The sequence below is a fragment of the Ixodes scapularis genome, unplaced genomic scaffold (assembly GCF_016920785.2).
Source record: "Ixodes scapularis isolate PalLabHiFi unplaced genomic scaffold, ASM1692078v2 PGA_scaffold2__306_contigs__length_199485367, whole genome shotgun sequence".
Classification (NCBI taxonomy): domain Eukaryota; kingdom Metazoa; phylum Arthropoda; class Arachnida; order Ixodida; family Ixodidae; genus Ixodes; species Ixodes scapularis.
This window is the reverse complement of record NW_024609857.1, coordinates 103,813,385-103,835,828: the sequence shown is the minus strand read 5'-3', so window position 1 is coordinate 103,835,828 and position 22,444 is coordinate 103,813,385. Positions and strand designations below refer to the sequence as shown.

Here is a 22,444-nt window from a genome sequence, read left to right as displayed (position 1 = left end):
CCCTGGGAGTGCCTGCGACCCAGGTGAGCGTGGAGCGAATCTTTTCTGCACTGAAGTTCACTTTATCGTCTCAGAGGTGCCGTCTTTCCCCGGATATGCTTGACGACGTCCTGCTTCTTCGGTCAGCTGCCTGACATTGAACTGGGCTTTCACCCAGGTCCTTAGGTGCCCCAGCACTAGCTCGTTCGTTCCACACAGTAATGTGAGGGTTTGCTATTTAGATGTAACAACTTTATAAAATATGGATAGTTTACCTTTTGCTGTCGTCAATTGTTTTTGTAGCATATGTGTACGAACCAGTTTGAACCTTTATTTTTTTTCACTCCGGAGTTGAACCGGAGCTGAACCGTTTTCCCTGAACCGGAACGAAAACCTGAACGAAAAACATTTCGGTTCGAAAACCCTGGTTTTTAGGGGACGCCAACGAGGCTGCGTGTCAGCAGTGGAGTCTAAGCATCTTAAAGGGGCGGTGCAACGATTTTCGGACTTCGGTCAAAGGTTTGTGGAAGTTGCCCCCTGACACTTCTGAAGTAAAGAACAGAAAACCGATTTCGCCTGCGTGTCCTAGTTGTTGCGTAAAAAAAAGATAAAGATTGGCAATTCGGGCGCCCCTCAACTCACTCCCAGTCTTCAAGGTCACACCTGGTCGCACTCCCAGTGACGTCATTCGGAGAGACGTGTAGCTTCCCGTGTGCTATCTCGGAGGACGCTTCCTCTCCCTCTCTCCGCTGACATTAGCGGGCGTTATGCTGCAGCTTAGAGCCGAGCGAGGTCACGTAATCTTTCCGCCGTAGTTCCTTCGGCTGCCACTTGGGGCTGCAGGTGGGGGAAAAAGCTCGACTTTTGCTTTGCGATTATGCAGCGGAATCGCGACATTTTTAATGAAGGAAGTGTTTTCTCTATCCTCTGGGCCACGATAAACAACGTAAAAATGACGAGATGCAAATTGTTTTAATCGTAAAATCGTTGCACCGCCCCTTTAAAGGGGCACTGACACATCAAAATCATGTCTTTTTTTATTTTTTATTATCCCAAACGATTGAAAACGATGCCGGGACTTTACCCTCGAAATTCGAAACTTGGGAATTAAGTATTTGTGAAGTAAAAAAACAATTTCCAAAGGCCGAATTCGAAGTTCCCGCGCTATCCGCGCCGGTGTGTTGACGTCAAATATTGCGGAGTCCTGAGAGTCAACTTTCTTTCACGACTCCGTGCTGTTGCCACCGCGACCCGATGCGAGGAGGAAACGAGCGGGAGAGGAGGGCGCCGGCGGACTGAGAAAAACCGGTTTTATTCCGTGCGAGTGGTGCCGCCTGCCCAGGCGGCACGTTTTCCGAGGGAGGATGCAATTCCAGAAGGCGACATCACACCGGACTCCGATTTTTTGTATTTGAAAAAGGAGGGCCGTGGTGCGTTCACAATTGCGTTAAAAAACACGTTTTACGATTGCCGTTAATAAATGTTATAAAAATGTCGCCTATGAAGCTTCTAAATTTCATGATTTTTTACGTCAGGAATCAAAAGAAGCGAGGAGGCGAAGAGCGGGAGAGGAAAGCGCCAAAAATAAAACGAAGTGTCTAGCGTAACGTCCGACGTAACCCAAGTTACGTCCAAATCTCCGCCTTCCCTAGGTTCACGGAGGAGAAAGAGGAGGGCGGGGGGGGGGGGGGGGGGGGGGGGGGTAAGGTATACGCGTTTCAGTGCTCCGTCCGGACGGAACGCTAGCCACAGCAAAAAAAAAAAAGGCGCGCGCGCGATTGGATTTTTTTTTTTCGCAATGCGTTTTTTTTTTTTTTGCGTGTTTATGACTACACTTTGCATCGTTTTAGACATTAATAATAAAAACAAAATACGACCCTTGGGGTGTCAGTGCCCCTTTAAGCCGCAAGGTTATAGTGGTTAATTTGCGTGGTTATATACGAGAGATTGGCAATATTATACTGTTCAAGTCAGTCAGTCGAGAGAGAGAAAGAGCGCACTAGTTGGGAGTACTCGGCTCTGTTTAAAGGCATCATCATCCCCAAGTCCCTAGGTAGGGATTTCATGAGTCACTCATGAATGCCTGTTGCTAACCGTTGCTCTTGCCTTCCTGTACACACCCAGACGCACTGATGTGATTGCTGCGTCATTTGCGCCAAACTGCGTTAAACGTGCTTTCCCTGCTACACATCCTGTTACATTTCGGCAAAATGTTACGAGTTTGCGCCAACACTGCGGCAGAACGTTATTTAAATTTATTGATACTGAAAATATAAAACTCCGGCCGCTACATGGCCGGATGGTTGCCTTAGGTTTGTCCGAGTTTTCGGAACTTTCGATTATCGCTTTTAATAACGCACACCTCTTTTCGATCTCTGTATCAAATACTGACAGTACCCTGAAGTCGAGCGATATATTTTTCACGTTCGTGGTCTGTTTATACTTCGTCTCACTTGAGCATGGACTAACTGCAGAGGCTGTGCAAGCGCGAGCTGATAGCCTTGACTGCCTTGACTGTAGCACTTGCTGCACGAGTGCTCGTGCAGCCGACGAGGCTTCATAGAAAGCAACTAGCTCGCGCTTCTAGCATGCGCGGCTAACAATAATCCATGCTAAGGTGAGCCGGAGTATAGCTGGGTTTGGTTGCTTCGTTAAGTGCGCTTCCCATCGCGCACCCGTGCACTGCAGTGAATCGAGAACCGCGGAGTAGGCATTGCGATTTTGTGTATCTTGCTGAATCGAGAACCGCGTGCCAAGGGGAAATCATTCCTCGAGAGTAGGACGTTTTACACACAATACACCCATCTCCCCAAGTGTCCGTCGCATCCGTGACGCCGCCATAACTTTAGTTCAGAGGAGGCAGGCGGCAGTTCTCGAGACTGCTGGTGCCGTGTCATTACATAGCCTGCACGCGCAATGCTTCAGGCCGTTGTTCCACGTGCAAAAAGTTCCCTCGATGCAGTGTGGCAGCGGCGGCGTATATAAACTGCCTGGTAAAATCGGTATTGCGACGGGCATGCATATATAACTGAAAGTTTGGATGTAACAAACTCTACCTTGCAGCAAAATGTTCTGAATAAGGCTGCGGCTACTATATATGATGCGTGGGAAATGAATAGATGATTCTTATCACCTTTACATAGCTTCCATCTCAGTGATGGCACAGCGAACTGAGTAAATTAAAACAAAATTAGCAAGAACATGAGGATGGAAACTTTGAAGTACCCTACGTTCGACTGGATTGTTTATAAGGCTTGTTTATTGTTCACGTACTGATTTTTGTTAGAATGAAATTTCGACATATAAAATGTCATTGATTTTAATAATCAGATGTCGAAGGCTTCATTTTTCTCTGAATTAATCATGCAGCTTTGTTACAACCTTTAAAACTTCAGTGAGACACCACTTGAGGTGCTTAATATTATTTTTCTAACAGTGAGGCACCACTTGAGATGCTTAATAATATAATTTTTCTAACATTATTTTTGTGGAATATAATAGGTTTACTTTTGGCCCCGTGCCTAAAATAACCATTCACAGTAGCTCCATACTGTGTTTCAGCACTCCGCATATTGTTGTGTCTAGTGCATCCGCACGCAACTAAGCAGTTATGTGTTTGAGGCGTCTCAGGGAATCGGACCTGCTGTACAATTGATGCTAGCAAAAGGTTTCAGAGTAGTGGGAAGGCAAAGTAAACAACGTATTTTGATGAAAAGGCCATTATATGTATCTTAGCATATAATGCTTGCAGTGGAAGGAATGGAACGGAAGTGTATGCTTCTGCACTGAAAGGTATTTTGTCTGCTACAAAATTGACTTTCAGCTACTCCAAAAGGTGCTCCGAAATGAGTCGGACCAATCACATAACTGCAGACAGCAAAGCTGAGTCACAGTCCGTTGTACACGAGCCTGGCTGTTGTTGACTTGTAATAGTAAGATGACCCACGCTGTGAAGTAGAGCTCGTTTTCGGTCGCGTCGGCGTCCGTAGTCTTCCACGGCTCGAGGGAACGTCTTCAGTCGACGAGAACGTGACCCGCTGCTCTTGTGAGCCCAGCAACGAGGCCAGAAGTGTCTTCACGGTGCCGATCCAGTCTTGATAGCCTTTGACTCATCCGGAGCACGCTGTTTCTCACGGAGAGCTGGTGTCTGCGCTGGCAATCGTGTAGGCCGCAGTCCACGAGGGCTACTTTTTGGACGACGTTAGGTGACACTTGAGGAATGCGTCATAGCGCCGGCGCGGGTCGGCAGCAAGGACCGGCCGAACAACAGGGGCGTCGTCGTATTCGAAACTTTCAGCGATGGTGGTACCGCGGTGTGAGAATCGCGCTCCCTAGCCCCTGAATGGTCGACTTCAAAATGAAGGGCTTGCTGACACCTTCCGGAAACGGAAGTAAGACGTTTAAGGCTCTCATGTCGCTCGTATTTCAGAAAGTTAGAATTACTTACGCGTCAGAGACCAAACCTCGTTCAGCTATTTTACCACGATCGTCCAGATGACAGCCAGTTTAATAGGAACTAGAACGGCCCGTAGACTTTTCCAGCGCGTATCGCCTGGGCGAAATATGCCGAGTCACTGAGTCTGTGAACGCATGCGCAGCGTCTCATACACCGCACAACAGAGCTACAGTGGATGCTCAGAAGAGCCCAGCCAACAAGCCTCCGCATGGTCTCCTCTTCCTCTATGAAACGCCATCGGTGTCGATCGTGGTAACTCGGCTATTGGGCCCGATCCCGACCTTTGACGCGCTGATTGGACACGACCCCCAGCCGAACACTGACACAGCACTCGTGCCCAATTTCACGCCTGGATCGATCTGACTGGGATGACGCGTGCGCGGAGGCCTTCTGTTTAGCTGGTGTTGTCCCAGCCGAGAAAGATGGCAGCGCCTAGAAATATATTTGGAAAGGGCTATAGCCGTGTTAGTTGCGAATCGTGGGTACCTACAATACATAAGGTCTTATCAAATGTATAGATCATCCGACAAGAGGTCGCAGAAGGAATGGCGGAGCGTGGGAGTGATGGGCCACACCCTGCGTGTCTTAAACTGTCACTGACGGCTCCAGCATGACAATGTCTGGATGCTGCGACGAAGTTGAACACTGGGAACGGTAGTCGAGTGCCTCTCGCGCAATGCGGTATGGCAGTGGACCTGCAGCAGCTACCTGAACGCACAGGTACACCGAGGTGTTGGCCATATAAAAGCGGTATGAAATAAACATCAGCGGCGAAGCCTGGCATGCCTCGACGGGCGCTATCGTCCTCGCATACGAACCGTCGGAAGAGAATGGCCTAACGGTTGAAGTGGAAGATGTGCAAAGCGCCGGCTTCGTTTTAACGGCATGGCGTGGGCGCGTCTCTGAGTGAAAGAAGGACGGCCGCGAGTCGGGAGCCGAGTCGGTCCCTTCGCGAACCTGGTCGTAATCCGAAGCTTCCCTCTTGCGTGCGGGAGGAGTGCTTGGCAGGAGGAGATAAGGCGGAATGCACGCAGCACCGTCTTCCCGCTCCTGTTCTTCTCCGCCAGAGAGCAGCCGAGGAGGGACACCGGCATCGCTGCAGTCCCGGCGATTGCCTTTCTTCGCTGGCTCTCGGGTGTGCGCGGAGGCCTGCCCTCTTTATCTGGGCAGCGCCATAGCCTGCCGGTGGCAATGGTGGTGGTGGTCTCTGTTCCGCCGCTATTATCCGAGTGACTCCTGTCTCTCGCGTTTGCCCGCCGCTGGTCCCAATCTCGCAGAGTGCTTAGCTGCTGGCTGGAAGAGATCACTGGGATGCTCGTCGTCACAGGGGCTGTTCTCGGGTCTCGCGCGCTGCCCCGTCTCAATCTACTCTCCTGTAGCGAGCGCTGGAAACGTGCCCGGGCGCTCGTTTTTGCGCGCTTGGTGTTCCTAGCTGCGCGAATGCACTCGAGAGTTTGGGGAGCGGTTTTAAAGCGTCTGGCGGTGCGTGCTTGCCCGCGGGGGGCGCTTTCAGGTTGCACTGGGTAGCACTGGGTCTCAGGTGATTTTGGAAGCCTTCGCTTTCAAAAAGAGAAAAAAAAAAAATGGATAGGTATTTCCGAGGTTGTTGAGGCGCGCGCGTGTTTTTTGCACCTGCTCGGGAGTCCTCAAACGACACCCCGGGGAGGTGTCTGCTGGTGCAGTTTTTTGTAATTATTCTTCGGGAGATATTTGAGGTGCGCCACTCTGAGGAACGAGAAAGCAAAGTCAACATATTCTGCAGAAAGATTCCCTTTTGCAATTTGAAATGTTTCCGTCCTCTCTTAATTACTTGGATTGCTGTATTTTATTTCATCTTCGTTGCGCTTCTCTTGTTGTGTTTTAACAAAGCGGAGTTTGATGTGACTTTTGTTTTCTTTTTTGTTTCTTGCAGACTGATGACGCTACTTCTATTACCGAGGATTAATTACGGTGAGTTTCCTTTTGACATTTTGAATACTTCTGTAGACCGTTGGCTTGTTTCGTTTACTTGAAGTACGTTACGGTACCCTGCACAACGGGAATGGGAGATTCGAGGATTAATTATTTGTGGAAATAGATATTTGTTGTAGAGGAGCGCAACTGCGCAATATGCAGATCGAGATTCAGTGACACGAGGATAAGGTAAATTAGGTTCAGCCCGTATATATATATATATATATAAAGGTTTTGGAGGGAAGTAGTTAATTGATGATTGTTGAAACTTTTATGCGACGCGAGAAGAGGAAGAAGTCGCTGCGAACAAAACCAGCGGCACGAGCGAAGCGGAAAGTCGAAGGTTTTACGCTGTTAGCGGGAACGGTGCATCCAGCAAGGACCTCTTCGCCGTTTCGTATCTTTTGCCTGTCAATAATGTACATAAAAGTTTGCTGTAGATTTGAACGACGGCCAGAATTTATTTCAGTGGCTTAGTTTCAACGCTTCGTTATGGACTGGTAACGGCAGGCGCGGCCGAAACGTAAACACGAGTGTATTTACTGTCGAGAGGCAGCAGGTAGAGCGGTTGGTTCGGATTTCGGGCAGACGGTTCGGCACGGTGAGTTTGGAAGCGGGGTAATTTGAGACATACCGTCACAACACATGTCACAAACATATCGTTAAAAAAAAAAAGTTGATTGTTTTATTTGTTTTGTTTGAAAGCCTACTACGGGAAGGTGGTTCAAAATGATTTCAGAACCTTAGCTGTTGGGGGGAATGAGAAAGGAAACCTAGCTCTAATTCTATTAAAGGGGAAGACGACTTATCTGTGAGTCCCGTTGATTTATTTGGACCCGAGGAGTTGACTTGAAACCAACGTTACCTAACCAAGATTGCTGGAAACCAACGTCACCTGTCACCGGAAATTTAGATCGGCTCACCAAGAATGGAGAGGTGAAGGAGAAACTGCTCATTCCATGAACCAAAATGGCGACCATACGGGGAGCTTTTCGCGACGTTCCCAGGATCCATTGACTTAAAGCACGCCCTGTGAACGGTGCGATTAACTATGGCGTCCAGTGTATTGATATGTACTAGGTCCTTTAAATAAATGCACGTAAGTTTTGAAAAGGAGCTTAGCACCGAAGGTCAATCGCAACGTGTCCGCCAGTGGGCGCACTGTTTTCGTGAGTTTCCGAGCATCGTTGACACCAGACACAAAACGACGTCCTAGCCTACCGCGTCTCGCAACTTTCCCGAAAGAAATATAAAATCGAGGAATAATAGCGGTGAAAAACAGCCTTAGCGTATTTGGATGGCAATCTTGGAAAGAGCGGCGGTCGTCGGATGGCGCGCATAGACCGCGGTGGACGCCCGAGCAGCGAGAGCAAGGAGGTGGACGACACTATAAGCGGCTGATGTGGTTTCCATTAGGCGTCGCTGTTCCTTGGGGCGGCAGCGACGCCGAGGGGGCTCGCTCCGAGATCCTTTTTACGACGTCGCTCGTTTCGTCAGCTTCCCTCGTGTGCCCCTGCGTCTCCGCTCTTCTGTTTCACCCTCTCTCCGCGCGGCTCGTTTCGAGTTTTATGGACACTCGCCCTCTGGTTCATTTGTTCGCCCAAGATGCTGCACCCCTGCTCGCGCTCTCTCCCGCCAGGATCGATATGCCTGCCCCATCAAAAATAGTTTCAGTGGCCCCTGGTGTTGTTATTTTTGCCCGTTCGTCCCACATATCCGCGCTTGTTTCCTCCGCATATTTCGATCATTTCAGTCTTTTTCGTCCCCCGTCCCAGCTCTTTCGCTCATTACTCGAGAAAAAAAAAAAGGAATATAGTACGCGTTAAGTCGTAGAAGAGGATGCGTATTTCGGTGGCCTGCTGGGCTCCTTCCTTCCTCCTCCCCGCGCTTTTCTTTTCTGGTTGCTCTTTCCTGCTTGTCGTTAGGTTCTAATGGACTCGTTTGGGCCCATTGCCGCATGGGCGTGTTACTGGGCGAATGCTACTTGCGTATTCATTCTCATTAGTTTGCTGCGCTTTTATTTTTTTCCTTTTAATTCTGTCTTTCGAGCTTTAACGACACTTGCGCTTTGCACGTTTTGCGTTACGCCCGAATCATTGCGTTGATTGGTGAGGATCTTTCGTGTGCGTTCCTTTCTGTGCCTCCGCGTTTTATTGGTGTTCTCTCGAAACATAAATGCCCCTGGTGGCTCCCAGGGTCCTATATAGCACGGGACGTCACTTAATGGGACCGAGGTGCACCAGGTGCTATTTTGTGTCGGGTCTGCTTATCGGCGGCACCCTTTGTTCGAGGGTGTGTTCGTCGCAAACATTCGGCTACCCGCAGCCGCCCCCTGCCGGTCTCTCGACTTGCGTGAACACTTAGAAAAAACTCAGTTTCTCGAAAAGCAAGAGGAGAGAGAGAGAGAGATTTAATATTCCGAACAACAGAATGTTTTGTCAAAAGTCTATTCTACTTTACATTTTGGATGTTTTCTAATAATTTCTGCAAAGCTAAGAACAAATAGCCGCGTTATACCTTTTAGTTGTCATTGTAACTGCTAGCAATTTTAATTTTGTAACTGTCACACTGTGGCATTTAAAGTCCATGGCTTCTCGCCATGGTGTCTAGTCCTTATTACCATCGGGTTGACCCGAAGCAGCGGTTAGTTAATTCATCCAATCTATCTAATTGAGCGATCTTTATAGGTTACTTTGTTCGAGCGTTTCAGGGTACCATGTCCTCCGCTTTATACTATATCGCTTCTGTTTTATCTTTGCCAGCCATTTCATCGCTGTGAAGTGTCTATCCTTTCTCGAACATGCTAGTACAAAGTCTCTATAATTCACAGGACAAGCAATATGTAATGGGGCAGGAAGTTCGTTCAGCACGAGTTGCATCCATGTACACAGCGCGACGCTGCCAGTGCAAACAAGCAATTACCGTTTTTTTTTCTTTCCTCTCAGAAATACAAGATAAAAACTGTCCTCAAAACTACTCGTATAGTTGCAAGTTTCCACTTAGAACACTAACGTAACCGGTAAAATATGGTGCCCGCCAAAACCTTTAAAAACAAAAAGAAAAAAAAAGAAAAAAAGCGTCGATGTTGTGTTTGCGCTAACGGTGTCGCGCCGTGTGCCTCTCTTGACTGTTTGCGACTTCTTTCGACACGACGAACCTCAATTACTAACGTCCGTCTGTTCTCCTATCTTTCTTTTCCCCTATCTCGATTCGCAGAAAAGAGAGAGAGAAAAAATAATTTTGACACTTGCGTTTTGAGTGGGTGTTCCCACTTCGGACATTGAACACCAAAGCGCGCGCGTTGGATCCACGTTGGCTGCAACGCGCGTTGGATCCACGAATTGTTTTTACAATTCGTCGCTCCCACGTTTTAGCGCGTCCGGCTGCAAATAATAATAATAATTATAATAAAAAGAAAAGTAAGCTCCGGGAAAAAAAAAAAAGTTTGTACGTCTCGGCTGTTGCTGTTTCCTAATTAAAAAAAAAAAAAATACAGTGTCCTCGCTCGTCACGCCCTCTGGTAGCCGCCGTTGTTCGCGGTAACGACCCGGAACAAAACGACGTAGAGTGTAAGGGAAGACGGGGGTAGCCACGAAAAAGGAAAACCGGTAACCAAATGAAGGCCTAATCAACTTTGGCGACTTTTCTTTCTTTCCCGAAACGCTTGAAAAACGAGCCGTACGTGCGCGACACATTGCGCGAGCGTAGTGTTGGCGCTCGCTTGCGCTCCTCGGGGGAATACCGTGTTTGGGGGGGGAAGCAAAAATGAGGGTGCAACGAAGAAAAGTAGGGATTACGTGCTCTGTGGATGATACTCGTGTTTCATGTCCCGCATAGCTTAAAATAAAAGTGGCTCTGTCCTCTGTTTGGCTCCCTGTTTGTCGAGCTCGTTTTAGTTATACACGGTAACACGCCTTGGTTGGGAATGGAGTGAAAAAAGAAAAAAAAAAAGAAAACATCTATGTATATTTATGTGCGGAGTCCGCTTTGGCGTGGGCTGATGGCGCGGGAAGAAAAAGAAATGGGGATAAAGGGAAAGGAAGAGAGATGTCCTCCGGTCGCCATGGAAGCGATGTCCCTCGGGATCCCTGCATTAGGCGTCTACTTTGCAGACGCTCCCAGCTTCTGTCGTTCCCGTTAGCTGCTGCTGCTCCCGGAATTTATTCCCCATCCAGCTGCCAGAGCACTTTGTTAGGCGCTCTCTCTCTGTGTACTGGCGTGCTCCGTTTTTCTTTTTTTTTTTTCCCCTTTTCTTCCTTAGTGGAATTTTTATAACCCCCTCAGCATTTTGGGGTTCCTCGTTGACTAGCACGAGTCACCGAGGCCTCTGTTTTTCCACGAGGGAAGTCCACGTAGAAAGCTCTCCTTTTTTCTTTTTCTTCAATTTGGTGAAGAGAGGAAAATGCGGGTTGGTTTAAAGGAGCAATTGCATTGAATGGAAGTCTTGGTTTGGGTGATTGACCCGAGGGAGTCAACATTAAATGCTATTGTGGATGAGCGCCCACGACATTTTGTTGTAGTCCATCTTGTGGAAGGGTTGCCTTGCTGTATGCCGATCCCGGAGGAAGGATACGAAGCCAGGGTTTTCCAAAACAAGAAACTACACATATCAGTGAAACAGGAATGGTTTGTTCGTAGTAATGTACAACGATGCCATGGCGTTCACCTATACACGTCTTCTTCCGTGCTCCCGGTCCGTCTCCCTTGTTCTTTCTTTCTTAATTTCAAACGTATTTTATTTGGATCCACACGCCTGGCTTGGTGGTCTCACTTGGTGCGGAGGGTGGGAAAAAGGGAGAGTGAGGTGGGGGGTGACGATGCTTAAATGAGGGTGAGAAAAAGGGGAGAGTGGGGGGGGGGGGGGGGGGGGGGGGGACGACGACGACGACAATTAAATCAGCCTCTCAATCCCGGAGCAACGCGATGAGGGATGAATACAGTCGTGGCCGTGTCCCCCTTTTATAGTCTCTCGCGTCTATTCTTCGTGCGCTGTTGCGCGCTTGGGACTTTGTGTCTACTTTGGGCGGTCGGTAGCGCCCCCTGGGCGCGGTGGCGGACCCTTGTCCCTACATCCTTTCAAGAGCAAATGAACGAATGAATGCGTTACGTGAGGTTCGGTCCCTCGGTTCTGCTACATTCTACCGCGACTGATTGTCGCGTTTTATCCTAGGGGCATGAACGGAGCTAGGAAATTCGGACGAAGAGGTGATCTGGAAATGGGGAACCGCGACAATGCCAACACGGACATATCGAGCGAGGACGTTGACTCACGTCGTAATCAATGACAACCCATTAGTTTTAATGCGGTTTGTTCCGCTTCGTAGAAGACATCCGCGATTACGCACGCTTCGTTTAAATAGATCGCTGCTGCGCGCATTGTATCCTCGCAGACTCGGAGCGCATATATGTTCCGCGTCCGCAGTCACCTCTCAATTTGAATAGAGGAACCCCGGCCCTTTCTGGCGAGTGGCGTAGCCCGGTCATTCACCCGCACATATTTGGTGGCACAGTGTTGCGGGTCGCTCCACCCCCGCCGTCCCTCGGGCTTCACCTCCGCCTCGAACGGACATATTTGTCCTCGGAAGAACGACCACCTCGTCGGAGGCAATCATTCGATGTCCATTTATTTCCCTCTTCGCGGGGGAGGTCGCGGTAGCCGACGGCGGGCCCTCGACATCTGTTTGCCTCCAGAGTTACGTAGAGAACGGGGGCCGTGCCCGAATTGATGACCAGACGTCTCCGTGTATACCATATATACTCTGTGGCACTCGGCGTCGAGCGCCGGCGGGCCAGAGAACTCGCGTGCTGCCGCTAATCGTGCACATGCACACAACACCGCGCTCAGCTGTGGGCTGAACGCTATCTCTAACCGATCGTTCTCTCCACAGCGCGTCCGTAGCAGCAGCGCCTTTCATCGCGTCGATGAGTAACGGTGCGACGGGGCCTTGGCTGTCGCGCCTACAGCGACTGATCCGTCGTCGCGACGCCCACGACGCCGCGTCCAAGGCGTTGTTTGTCCTCGTCGAGCACGGAGGATGTGACGGCTTTTGTCGGGACGACGTCTGATAGGGGCCGTCAATTCCGGGAAGATGGCGCACGCGCCGCGTAAGCTGGAGCGCGGCCCTGGGCGGCACGCCGACAACGAGCGCGTTTTATGTACCGACGCCGACTCGATCGAGAAGGAGGCAGCGGCGAGCCGCCCCCGTCTCTGCCGTTTCCGTCGCGTCGTCCGGGAACGCCGCTCTGACACACGTAGACCACGCAGTTATTTTATCTATTCCCCGCGACGGAACTTTTCGTTGCGCATCGCATCGTCGAGATTCGTGGATTCGTGCGTTGTTCCAACGGTTGTGGTCGTCTGGTGCTTCGCGTGAGTCTCGTCCACTTTGAAATAGCCGACCTTTTGCTTTTTACGGAGATTCCGAAAGTGGTGTGTGTGTTTCCTGGTCCCCGACCATGGGCTTTATTTTGGAACCGTTCGTACTTAGGAGGAATGTTTGTTTTGGGCTTGTTCCGCTGTCGAGTCGGTTCCGGGCCAATCTTTGGATAGTGGTCGGGGTTCGGATTGTCTCCCGATGCACTGTTGTCCCGATTGCGTCAAATTGGGCGACGCTATCCGTCCCACGTCCTGCGGGGCAGTCTGGAGTTCCGAAGCAAAGACGGCATCGCCTCCAGCGTTTGCTAAGCTTCCGATTTCGACATCTTTTTTTCTTCGTATTAATTTTTTTATAAGGTAATTCCTGGAGTTCTGTGTGAGCAGAGCCGAAAAAGAGTGATAGTCACGAATTTCGCTGTACATCTGGATTTCGAAATTTTCAATTTCAGAGGTGCACGCATGACTGCTCCTCTTCTGCGTTGCACGTACTTGGTTTGGCCTTCCGATGGACCGCAACGGACGCTACGAGCCATCGGAACTAATCGAGCGCAGTGGAGGTGCCACGTGACATTTGGGAGCGGCTCAGCGACTCGCGGGAGGCGTGGTCACGTGTTACGTTCAGAACGCCGTGGATCGGCTGGGATGGCTCGTAGCGCCCGCTGCGATTCATCGTAAGGGGGAACATAGTGTATAGCGGGGGTCTGTCGCGCACATCTTTTTCCATTCCATCTATCGATGGGATCCCTGGTCTGGTCCGACTTCGTCGCAATTTAAAAATATATATATACCTATTCAAGGTCGGGTTTCGTGGTAGCGAGATTTCGGGTCGCGTCGCGCTTGGACGCCTTTTTGCGAGGCCACCGGGCTTCGACTGGGTTTAGACCGAGTCTCTGCCGCCGGATCGATATTGCCGACTTCAACTGCCTTAGTTTCGCTATCAGTGCAAGGCATAGGCAGAACCGAATAGCTGAGCAGCGCCTCGTTCTCGGGTGACTGTCGTAAAACTTTCGACGACACTATCCACGGTTCACGAAGCATGGGCAAACTCCGTGGACGAATTAATCCAACTTTCGAAAACAGGCACGTTCTTGTGGGTGTGTAGTACTAACTTATGGCTTTTATATTCTAGATACTTTTATTAATATGCACATTACTTTGAGACAAGCCAGAAGATGTAAACGAATCGTGCTTTCTTTGATAGCTTTCTTTCGTAGTGCAGCTGTGACCGATGTTGTTAATGAAGAAAAAGTTAGGTCGCAAACAAGCTGGTGAACGTTTAACATTTTGGACAAATCCCCGAGACAGGGGGGACCTCGTGTTGTGTCGTCCTTCCTTCCCACCTGTCTCGGGGTTTTGCCCAAAATACGATGTGGTGGTTGTTTATTTGCAAGGGGCAACGAAATATACATCAAGCTTCGAAGATACATGTTCTGTTGGTCCCCCTTACGCACTGTAGAATGCTAACCTACACCCATATTGAAGCAACTCGCTTCGAGAGGCGTTTCGCTCTATTTTCAGCTATCCTTCCTAACGCAGGCACATCACCCCGACTACTGTTGCTTTTTTCTTCTTTTTTATTTGTGTATTTTATAAATTTTTATGACCTCAAACTCTTTGAGCTGTATTTAAAAGTTCGCGTTTTCCGTTCGATCCCCACTGTATTAAAATGTTTGCATTAGAGTTTCTAAGTGTATTCGTACGGTTGAGACACGTAGCGTAGTTGTTATGTAGTAGTGATCAAAACAGACAAAAAAAAACGTATTTTTTTTACTAGAACTAGCGCCTACTAGGGTACAGTGATGCTATCTCGCACACCCTAGCGTATCACAGTGGTTACAGCCAGTTTCCGCGTCGCGTATTGTGCGAGGCAATTCTTTTTACTATTTTGGCAGGACATTCGAAAGTGTGTTGATGCTCTTAATTATTCGCTTTTCGTCGCGTGAGTTGAAACGTGGTGGCGCATGTGTGCAAATCGCCCCCAACCGCTTCCGGTTCTGAGCTAGACCGCGGGTTTCGCCGTATTTGCGAAATCTAATATACATGCTGTCTTCTGGAAATGGCCAGTTGTAGCACTGCCAGACTTAATTCACTCCTCCTATAAAAGAATCCTGAGTAAAAATTAATATACGCGATCCGGAAGTGTGCCGGGGACCCAATAGATGGCGCCACTGAGCTCGTTGCCAAACATAAAAGGGGCGAATTGCCCATTCCCACGGCCAGCACAAAGATAGCCTTTATCGTAGGTCCTTTGGCAATCGATGAATCAGCATGCGCTCTGGGGTCGCGGGCACATGCCACGCGCGGACGATCGCGAACTGATTCGCCGCCATCCGTAAAGAGTGGGTCACACTGCTCATACGTCATACAAACGACAGTCAGCAAACACGAGCTACCGCAATGTACAGTCGGGGACAAAAGTCCCCAGGACGCGCGAGCTGCGACTGAAACGCATTGCTCTGCCATCTGCCGGCGGGTCGCCTGGTTTCGAGATCGCACAAACGCGCATGCGCGTCCTACTGTGCCTGAAGACATGTAAGTTTTCGTGCTCTTGTGCGGCGCGGCGTCTAACTCAGTATCGGGCGCGAGGTACCGCCTCGGAGATAGCGCTTAGTGACATGGCATCTATAAAGCAAGAAGTCCCGGCAGCTCAAGTGAGCGATAAACTCAACTGGTTATGAGCAATGTGCGCTGACACGGCGAAATTCGGCACGATGCCGCAGGCGGTATCTCCGGTTTTGGAATGTGTAGCAGACGCAAGTCATCCGCGAGCGCTATCTCTGAGGCAGTACCATGCGCCCGATTCCGAGTTTAGGCGCCTCGCCACAGAAGAGCGGAAAAACAGAAGTTTGCAGGCACAGTGGGACGCGCGTGCACTTTTGTGTGATCTCGAAACCAGGCGACCCGCCGGCAGATGGCAGAGCAATGCGTTTCAGTCGCAGCTCGCGCGTCCTGGAGACTTTTGTCCCCGACTGTACGTGGTTCGAATGCTGCGTTCCAAGTTCCCTTCTTGGTCCCATTGCCACGGGGCATTCGAAGCATGGATTTCGCGGTGACTCGCGTTCGAATCTCTAAGCAGACTGTCTTTTGTGTGACGTATGAGCACTGTGACCCCGAAGGTACCTTGCAGACTTGTAGGTAGTTCAACTACTCTACTCAAGGTACTGTAGTTCAACTACTTTTCTGAGTAGTTTAGTAACTTTCAATTACATTTTGATTTCGGTAATTTGTACTTCAATTACTTTTTTCGAGTAACTTCTGCTCAAATTACAAATTGCTTTTTGAATTTTAGTGGTAGGTTTGTTGATCAACAAACATTCCTGCACGAAACGATATAAGACGTTGGAAGATCAGCTGATATTTGCAAAGAGGGGGAAGTATGTGGCGTAGGAAAGGGGGAGAAAGGAAAGTGGCTTGGAGAGTCTGAAAACCCCCAAAATTTTCACGAGCCCCCCACTGCAACAACCCTGCTACGAGGCGCGGGGAGCGAAAAGACACGACGTAAGGGAGGCCGAGTAACTGTGGGATTATCGCTGAGGACTGGAGTTTTTTTTTGTGTCCCGAAGGTCAAGGCGACTTGACCCATTCGAAGAAAGGGCTGGTTCCCGCTTCTCCCCAACGGAGGCACTCTGGGCCACTACAGGAGGTGCACACACTGCATTCTCACTCAAAGGAGGCAACAAAATGCAGCACCTGCTCCGAAGCTCATCTGGTGCTCCCGTAGTTTGGGCTGTACCCGAAGAATCACGTGCTAAAGGGCAATGTAAAGGAACCTTTTTTTTTTTTGCGTTGCCTTTCCTCCCAAAACATAAAATATGCAGATCTGCAAAGATTTGAAGATCATTCGAGAAACCTTAGTAATTCCCCCAACATTTTTATATAAAAAATAATAAACAATCAGAGCTGGAAAGTATTTTAAGTACATGGTACTTAAATTACTACTGTTTAGAAAACTTGTACTTTATTTCAAGTACATTCTCTGAGCATGTACTTGTACTTTACGAGGAAAGGAAAACTCCTGACTTCAATCTACTATCCCCGAATTTGAAAACAACAAAAAATGGCGTATCGTTGTGTGAAAACGCCCTCTTTCAAGACGTCATCTGGTCATTTCTCGGAGTGAAGTAATGGCAGCTATAAGACCGATACAAATAAATGCCTTTTAAGTTGATTGTGTTAAATAGCTCGTCAGCGAGAGTAAAACTACTACTCTGTGGTGACTTGACTTTATACAATATTTGCTGCCATTTCTGTAAAAAACCGGTGCACCTCCGATTACCTCTCGAGCAATGCGTACCAGTGAAAAAAAAAAAAACAATGTATAGGGAATGAAAGGGCATCTTTAAAGATTCTGTTAAAAGTACTGGTACTTTACCTTGAAATGCATTGTATTTATAGTACGTTACTTCAGGTACATTGCACCCGGTGTACTTACTACTTGGCTTCAAGTACATAAGCTTTAATTTACTTTGTACTTTACTTCAAGTACTTTTTAGATGTACTTTACGCAACACTGTAAACAGGCTGTCTAAAAATCAAGCTCAGGGAGTGCTAAACCTCAAAGTAGAAATACACATTTGCAGTACATCATTAACCAAACCAACAAGAAAGAACAAAACTATTAGGCACGCAGAAGCAGGCCCAGCTAATAAAGCATTTCTTTGAAAAAACAAAAAAAAACAAATCCGATTTATATTTGGCTAGCACAATATAGCTAACGGATCAAAACCTATGCACTTTCTTTTTACCATAACAAAAACATTTAAAAGTAACTTCAAAGTAACTTCAAAAGTGATTCGCTACTTTTTACGGTAATTAGTATTTTTTTTAATTACTCTCGATTTGAGTAATTTCTACTCTACTCAAATTACTTTTGAGGTCAATACTCAGTAACTTAATTAATTTTTTTTAGTAACTTGTGCATGCCTGGCTAAAGCTCCTTTATGATCGTGTGAGGGGGTCTTACTAATCTAAAGCTTAAAGTTTTCAAAGGCAGATTGAGGAGCTGTTGTCCTTTTATTCCTTCACTGGCGGCTTCTTGCGCTGATTTTGAGTCCAACAAAACCAAATATCCAATATTGAGCCTCTCCAATCGCCTAGGTGCCCGCAATCAAATGGAGGCTTACTGCAGATAAGGCGCAGTGAAATCGAGAATTCGGTTGTACGTCAAAAGATCCCCAGGTGGTCGAAATGAATCTTCAGTCGTGCGCGTGGGACGCGCCAGGTGCCCTTCGTTGGTTTGTCACGTAAACCCTCCAGATACTCGTTGGATCTCTGACCCATAGTGTATCTGTTGACTTGGCTGTCACGTGACTGTTGGACACCTCGACCAGAGCTGCTCAGTGCTCGCTCTATACAAGTGTCCCTCTTGCAGGAGGCTGAGGGCCCCCGGTCTCGGGCGGCCATGAGGAAGCGGGACCGGCGGTGGAGCGCCGGCTCGCTGCTGCCCCAGCTGCTGCCCTTGCTGCTGCTGCTGGCGGGCTCGCCCCGGGGCGCGGGCGCCCTGCGCCAGGGGCCCCCCGGGCCAGCCAACGCCAGCGGCAACGCCACTCAGCTGCCGGACAAGCCCGCCGTGTTCACGGACCCGTCCACCGACAAGTTCCTGCACATGGCCATCAACAGCTACACGGGACAGGTGCCTGCTCTTTCTGGGTCCCCTTCATACCCTACGCCCCCGAGATGACGGGGCCGAAGGCCTGAATTTGCTGCGTCACCCGAAGAGGCGAGCGTGGGGCACGCGGGTTGGGCACATGTGCTGCGTTAAAGGGGCACTGACACCCCAAAGGTCGTATTTATTTTTATTGTCTAAAACGATGCAAGTTGCAGCCATAGACACGCAAAAAAAACCGCATCGCGAAAAAAAATTTTCCCGCGCGCACGTGCGCCTTTTTATTTTTGGCGTTTGATTTTCCCGCCCCTCGCCTCCTCGCTTCTTTTGATCGGTGACGTCAAAAATCAGGAAATTTAGAAGCTTTGTAGGCGGCATCTTTATAACATTTAATGACGGCAATCCTAAAACATGTTTTTTAACGCAATTGCGAACGCACTACGGCCCTTCTTTTTGAAATACCAAAAATCGGGAGTTCGTTGTGGTGCCGTCTCCTGGATTTGTATCCTCCAACGGAAAACAGGCGACACCGCTCAAAACCGGTCCGCCGCAACGCCGGCGCTAGCCGGCGCTCGCTCCTTTCCTCCTCGCTTTGGGTCGCCATGGCAACAGCAGGGAGTGGTGACAGGAAAGGGGACTCTCAGGTCTCCGCAATTTTTGACGTCAAGGCACCGGCGCCGATCGCGCGGGAACTTCGAATTCGGCATTTGGAAATTGTTTTTTTACTTCACGAATACTGAATTCCCAAATTTCAAATTTTGAGGGTAATGTCCCGGCATCGTTTTCGACCGTTTCGGATAACAAAAAAAAATATGATTTTGATGTGTCAGTGCCCCTTTAACCTTCGGCTGAGAGTCGTGTCGTCACTGATGGAAGGCGACTCTCAGCCGAGCGCTGATGCACCACTCGGGTCGAATCCCTGTCCCACGCTCGCCTCTCTAGATGACGTATAAAGTTCAGCCCTCAGGCCTTGCTATGTAGGAGGTGTTTGTCATTCCCCGCCCCAGGAAGGGGGCATGCTTCTTCGCTCGACTGTTTGAGTTGCTTCTATTCTGGGCGTGGTGACTGCGGGAACGGTGGTCACGATTCCAGTTACGTGATGGCCGTGCCATTTGCGCCAAAGTGCTTACCCTGCCTCATCCTGCTACATTTCGCCAAAATGGGACGACTATGCGCCAACACTGCGTCAAAACGTACTTTCACTTTGGTAATACTTAAAATATAAATATAATATAAACAATCCGGCCTCACGGCCGAATCGTTGCGGTAGGCTTGTCCGAATTTTCTGAACTTTCGATCGTCGCCTTTAAAGGGGCGGTGCAACGATATTCAATTGGAATGTTTTTCACTTTACACGAGCTTACTGGCACTAGTGGGGATCAAGGATACTCGCACGCAACGCCACTGACCAAGAAACTTCTTTGTTGTGCTGTAATTTCGAGGACAAAACCGAGTGTTTTCATTCAATCTCTACTTCGCAAAACCTGATGACGTAGCTGGGCGGTAACAGTACCGCCCAGTGACGATATTTCAATGCGGCTCATAGATTGGACCCGAGCATGGCGTGGACACTCGATTTGGGCTCGTGATAATCAATAGCTCGAGAAGCATTCGGGTAGTGTCCTGTGTACAATCGCTGCAATGCCGACAACAGCCGAACCATAACAATGTCTGGAACTCAGCGTGTGTCCTGTGCCTTGCCAATCCCAGCGCGTGGCTATGATCAGCATTGGCGGCATATAATCGGCTCCAGATCACGTGGCCGCTTGTTCTGGCTGCGCGTTGAGGGGGTGAACTCTGCTCGTTTTTCTTTATTTTTTTGTGCGACTTCGATTGCGTGTGGTGAAAAACCAACGGGTATTTCACAGGTCATTAACGTCAGGGTCCGTTCTAAGCGGTATTTGCGCAAAATACAAAAATCGTTGCATCGCCCCTTTAATATCGTTCTACTCGATTTGATCTCTGTATCTAATACTGACAGCACTCGGAAGTCGCCCAATATTCCTCGCGTTTGTGGTCTGGTCTGGTGAGTGTTCTAGCTTCGTTAAGTGCGCTTTTCACCGCGCACTGGTGTTCTGCAGTGAAGCGAGAACAGCGGAGAACCGCAGCGCAGCCGCGAGCCAAGGGAAAATCATATCTCCAGAGCAGGACGTTGCACACACAAGACGTCCTTTTCAAAAGTCCATCGAGCAACATTGGCGGTCGCCATTGCTTGGACACGAAGCGCCTGATAGGATCCGAGTCCTCGCCGAACGCTGACGTCACACTCGTATCCAATATGAGCTCAGAGTATGTGGGCAATCAATGGCGGACAGGCGTTGAAACGGACTTTTGAAAAGGGTCTATTGCGGCGGATTTTCTAAAAAAAAAAATAAATAAATAAAGAACAGCTCTGTTGTAACAACCCTACCTTGCAGCAAAAAAAAGTTGCAAATAAGGCTACGGCTAGTATATGCGATAGCTGAGGGATGAATAGATGATTCATAGCTAAAGAATGGAGGGCAGTTGAATGATTTATAGGTAACGAATGAAGGGTAGGGTGAATGCAATATTCTGAAGATTTTATCTCTCTCTCTCTCTCTCTTTTTTGTATTTCTCCCAAATTTGGAACCTTAAAATTTAGCGACGATATTTGTATATTGAGGGAAGATTTATATTGACTGCTTTATCAGCTTGTATATTTTTATGTCCATTCTCCCGTTTAGTTCTCACCTTTATATAGGTTCCGTCTGTAGAATGACACAGCGAACTGAGTGAATGAAAACTAAATTAGCGGGAATAAGAGGATGGAAGTTCGAGACTACCCTAGTGAGTTCGACTGGATTGTTTCCGGAGCTTATTTATTGTTCACGTGCCGATTTCTGTTATCAGGAAGTTCTACATATCAAATGTCATTGATGTTAATAATCAAATGACAAAGGCGTTGTATTTATCCGAATTAATCGTGCACTTTTATTGCAATCTTTAGGACTTTAGTGAGACATCGCTTTCGGTGCTTCATAATACTCGTAACATTATTTCAGTGGAATATAGTTTGGTTTTCGTTGGGCTCCGTACCAGAGATAACCATTCGCAGCAGTTCATATTGTCCACATGCAGTCCACAAAAAAAGGAAAGAGAAGGTCATTTCTGGGTTAGATGCATTAAACAACATAGCAAGTAAACTAGACGTCCCCCCCCCCCCTTTTTTTTTTTATAGTATTACACAGCGAGTTTTATCTGCCCTTGGGATATGGTGACACCAGTTCACGATGTAGGTGACCTATTTAGCCAGCGCAATGCGACTTCTAACCTGGGATCCTTAACGTGCATCATGTAGTAGTGGTTACACGACCGCTTGTCGGTGCGATGATCATTCCGATTGACGATTTTGCGTTCTTTCTTTGTTCCCCGTACACTGCATAGATTTTGTTTGCAAATTACGCTTCGCTTGTCATTACTTGTCGACGTATGTGCATTCCAGCGAGGGAAAATCAAATTAATTTTATTTAAATCAACCTAGCTAGAAAACAGCGATTCTTTACCACTAGACATGGCAGATTGAGTGATTAATTCGTCCGATCACTGATAACAATGCGAAAGAATTACTTAAATATAACGTACCTTTTAATTAACAGTTCCTGGCTGTTAACGCCGGCATACAGAACAAACTACAGCTTGGTATTTTTAGTTAGTTAAATAAAATTTATTTGATTTTTCTTTCGATGTATGACTTGATCGCAATAGGACACGACTTCTCTAGTTTTCATTTCTTTCTTTCGCGTTTTGATTTTGATGCAATAGTTACGTAGCTGACGAACAAAGTGGAAGGTAGCAATCAATCTCAACGCTTCGATTTGCTGAGAAAGCTCATTTTGGCTCGTTTTGCTCGGCGATCCTTGGATTTAAATACAAAACAAGCGCACATAAAGATTATCAATCCATGATAGACAAATGGTAACTAAAAATATTTTCTGGATTATTTTTTCGGGAAGGTTTCATTTAAATCATCCTTGTAAACCGGTCCGATTTCAATCGCGATTAAAATCACTTTGATTTTTATTCTCCGCCCTGATTGCAGCGAAGCGCTTAAAAT

The 22,444-nt window shown here is 48.2% G+C and overlaps 1 protein-coding gene across 2 annotated transcripts in view; it reads left to right on the top strand.

The window, feature by feature from the left end:
- The window catches only part of LOC8031211 (plexin-A2), a 178,517-nt gene that overhangs the window by 65,799 nt on the left and 90,274 nt on the right, over window positions 1–22,444 (top strand). For both annotated transcript variants that reach the window (XM_040222894.3, XM_040222893.3), the window contains exons 3-4: window positions 6,348–6,385; window positions 18,136–18,396. In XM_040222894.3, coding sequence (XP_040078828.1) covers window positions 18,166–18,396 — 231 coding nt within the window. In that variant the 5' untranslated portion in view covers window positions 6,348–6,385; window positions 18,136–18,165. The remainder of the gene's footprint in view (window positions 1–6,347; window positions 6,386–18,135; window positions 18,397–22,444) is intronic.